The following is a 2,149-nucleotide window of genomic DNA, read 5'->3' as shown; positions in this document are numbered from 1 at the left end:
CAAGCACTGTTCAATAATAATACTTTAAATGAATTAAAACCCCCTCTTCTGGTTGGGGTGATCTGAGGATCAAAAAAGGACTTCATTCATAATAAGTGAGGACCTGTGACTAAGCTACAAACCCAGCCCAATGGGCCCACTTATTTTCTCTACATCATCAGAGCATTCACTTACCAGCAGCTGTGTTACATGAGAGTTTAGAGACTAAAGAAATATTCTAATTCTCTCATCTTCTAAAAATTCAGACACTTTCTAAATGCAAGAATGATGCATGAGCCCAAAGACTTCCACGAAAGTGTTCTTTGACAAAGCAAAGTACAACTTACTCTTAAAAAAGTGTTTCCCAAAGTAAAGTTAGTGTAGTTATTTCAAGAGATGAGCAAAAGGGACTGTTTTGAAGCAAGCTATATGAAGTAGGTGTTTTACTTTGCTTTTTCCATTTACTGCTATATCTACAGTGCCTAGAAAAAATACCCACCAAGCAGTAAATACTCAGTGGATTCTGAGTCAACAATGATCAGATATGTTTCTCTTTTGAACAAAACAACAACAACAACAATTAAAGTCTTTTTGTGCTTCCCAGGATATTGAGCCATTATTGTTGTTCACAGACTGATGAAAACTTTCCACACCTCCAGCAACTCCAGCACCATCACTGGCTTCATCCTGCTGGGTTTTCCCAGCCCCAGGGAGGGGCAGATATTCCTCTTTGTGCTCTTCTCAGCTGTCTATCTCCTCACCCTCACGGGCAATGCTTCCATCATCTGTGCCGTGTGCTGGGATCAGAGACTACACACACCCATGTACATCCTTCTGGCCAATTTCTCCTTCCTGGAGATCTGGTATGTCACCTCCACAGTCCCCAACATGTTGGCCAACTTCCTTTCTGACACCAAGGTCATCTCCTTCTCTGGCTGCTTCCTCCAGTTCTATTTCTTCTTTTCCTTGGGTTCCACAGAATGCTTCTTCCTGGCAGTTATGGCATTTGATCGCTACCTTGCCATCTGCAGGCCTCTGCACTACCCTTCCATTATGACACGACGTCTCTGCACCAATCTCATAGTCAGCTGCTGGATGCTTGGTTTTCTCTGGTTTCCAGTCCCCATCATCATCATTTCTCAGATGTCCTTTTGTGGCCCCAGGATAATTGATCATTTCCTGTGTGATGCAGGTCCTCTTTTAGCCCTCACCTGTTCCAGAGCCCCAGTGATGGAGTTCTTCTGGACAACTATAATGTCTCTGCTCCTGTTTATTCCTTTCCTCTTCATTATGATGTCCTATGTGCTGGTTCTCAGATCTGTGTTGAAAGTTCCTTCAGTAGCAGGGCGAAGAAAGGCCTTTTCTACCTGTGGTTCCCATGTGACTGTAGTTTCACTTTTCTATTGCTCAGTGATGGTTATGTATGTGAACCCAACATCTGAGCATGAAGCTGGAACACAAAAGCTCATAACCTTGTTTTATTCTGTAGGAACCCCACTCATTAATCCTGTGATCTATAGTCTAAGAAACAAAGATATGAAAAATGCCCTACAGAAATTTCTTGGAACACAAATTTAAGAACTTTCATTTAAAAAATTCCTTGCAAGAAACCCAACACCAGTTTCTTTTGAGCCCTAGTAATACCTTTGTTTAATCTTAAGATACCATCATAGTGAACAACCTTATATTTTATGTTACATAATTATATTAAAAGCTTTATGTACTTTTGTTTATAATTACACAATAATTATAAATGTTTAGTATCCACACCTATTATATTCAAATGACTGAAATAAGCAAAAAAGGGGATACAGATGAATGTCCATTGTGTATCTGTGTATTCAAAATGGTTAGGATAGACATATAGTTACATTCTTTTCATAAATAGAGGGATTTGTTCTAATAGTGTTTGTAAATAGGATATCATGTCCGCATCTTGTAAAACAATTAAGCACTAGGAAGAATGTATGCAATGTGTTAATTATTGAAACTGTCCTATCAATTTGGTTTGAAACTGTCTCATTGCTATTTGTTTCTCAATAAAATTATGGAAAAAATAAAAACATAAAATTAAATAAATATTTAGCATCAAACTGATGACAAACACTATTTTGTTGAAAAGGTTTTGCATTTAAAACAAAACTCTATAAAACCCAAGGCAATAGGCCTC

The 2,149-nt window shown here is 38.3% G+C and overlaps 1 protein-coding gene across 1 annotated transcript; it reads left to right on the top strand.

Moving 5' to 3' along the window:
* Positions 1-609: 609 nt before the first annotated feature.
* Positions 610-1,701, top strand: LOC101583075 (olfactory receptor 11G2-like). The gene has a single exon (XM_004644017.2). The coding sequence runs from the start codon at positions 616-618 to the stop codon at positions 1,555-1,557; it is 942 nt and encodes a 313-aa protein (XP_004644074.1). The 5' UTR covers positions 610-615; the 3' UTR covers positions 1,558-1,701.
* Positions 1,702-2,149: the final 448 nt, after the last annotated feature.

The sequence above is a fragment of the Octodon degus genome, unplaced genomic scaffold (genome assembly GCF_000260255.1).
Source record: "Octodon degus isolate 3935 unplaced genomic scaffold, OctDeg1.0 scaffold00189, whole genome shotgun sequence".
NCBI lineage: Eukaryota > Metazoa > Chordata > Mammalia > Rodentia > Octodontidae > Octodon > Octodon degus.
This window is presented reverse-complemented; position numbering and strand designations above follow the sequence as displayed.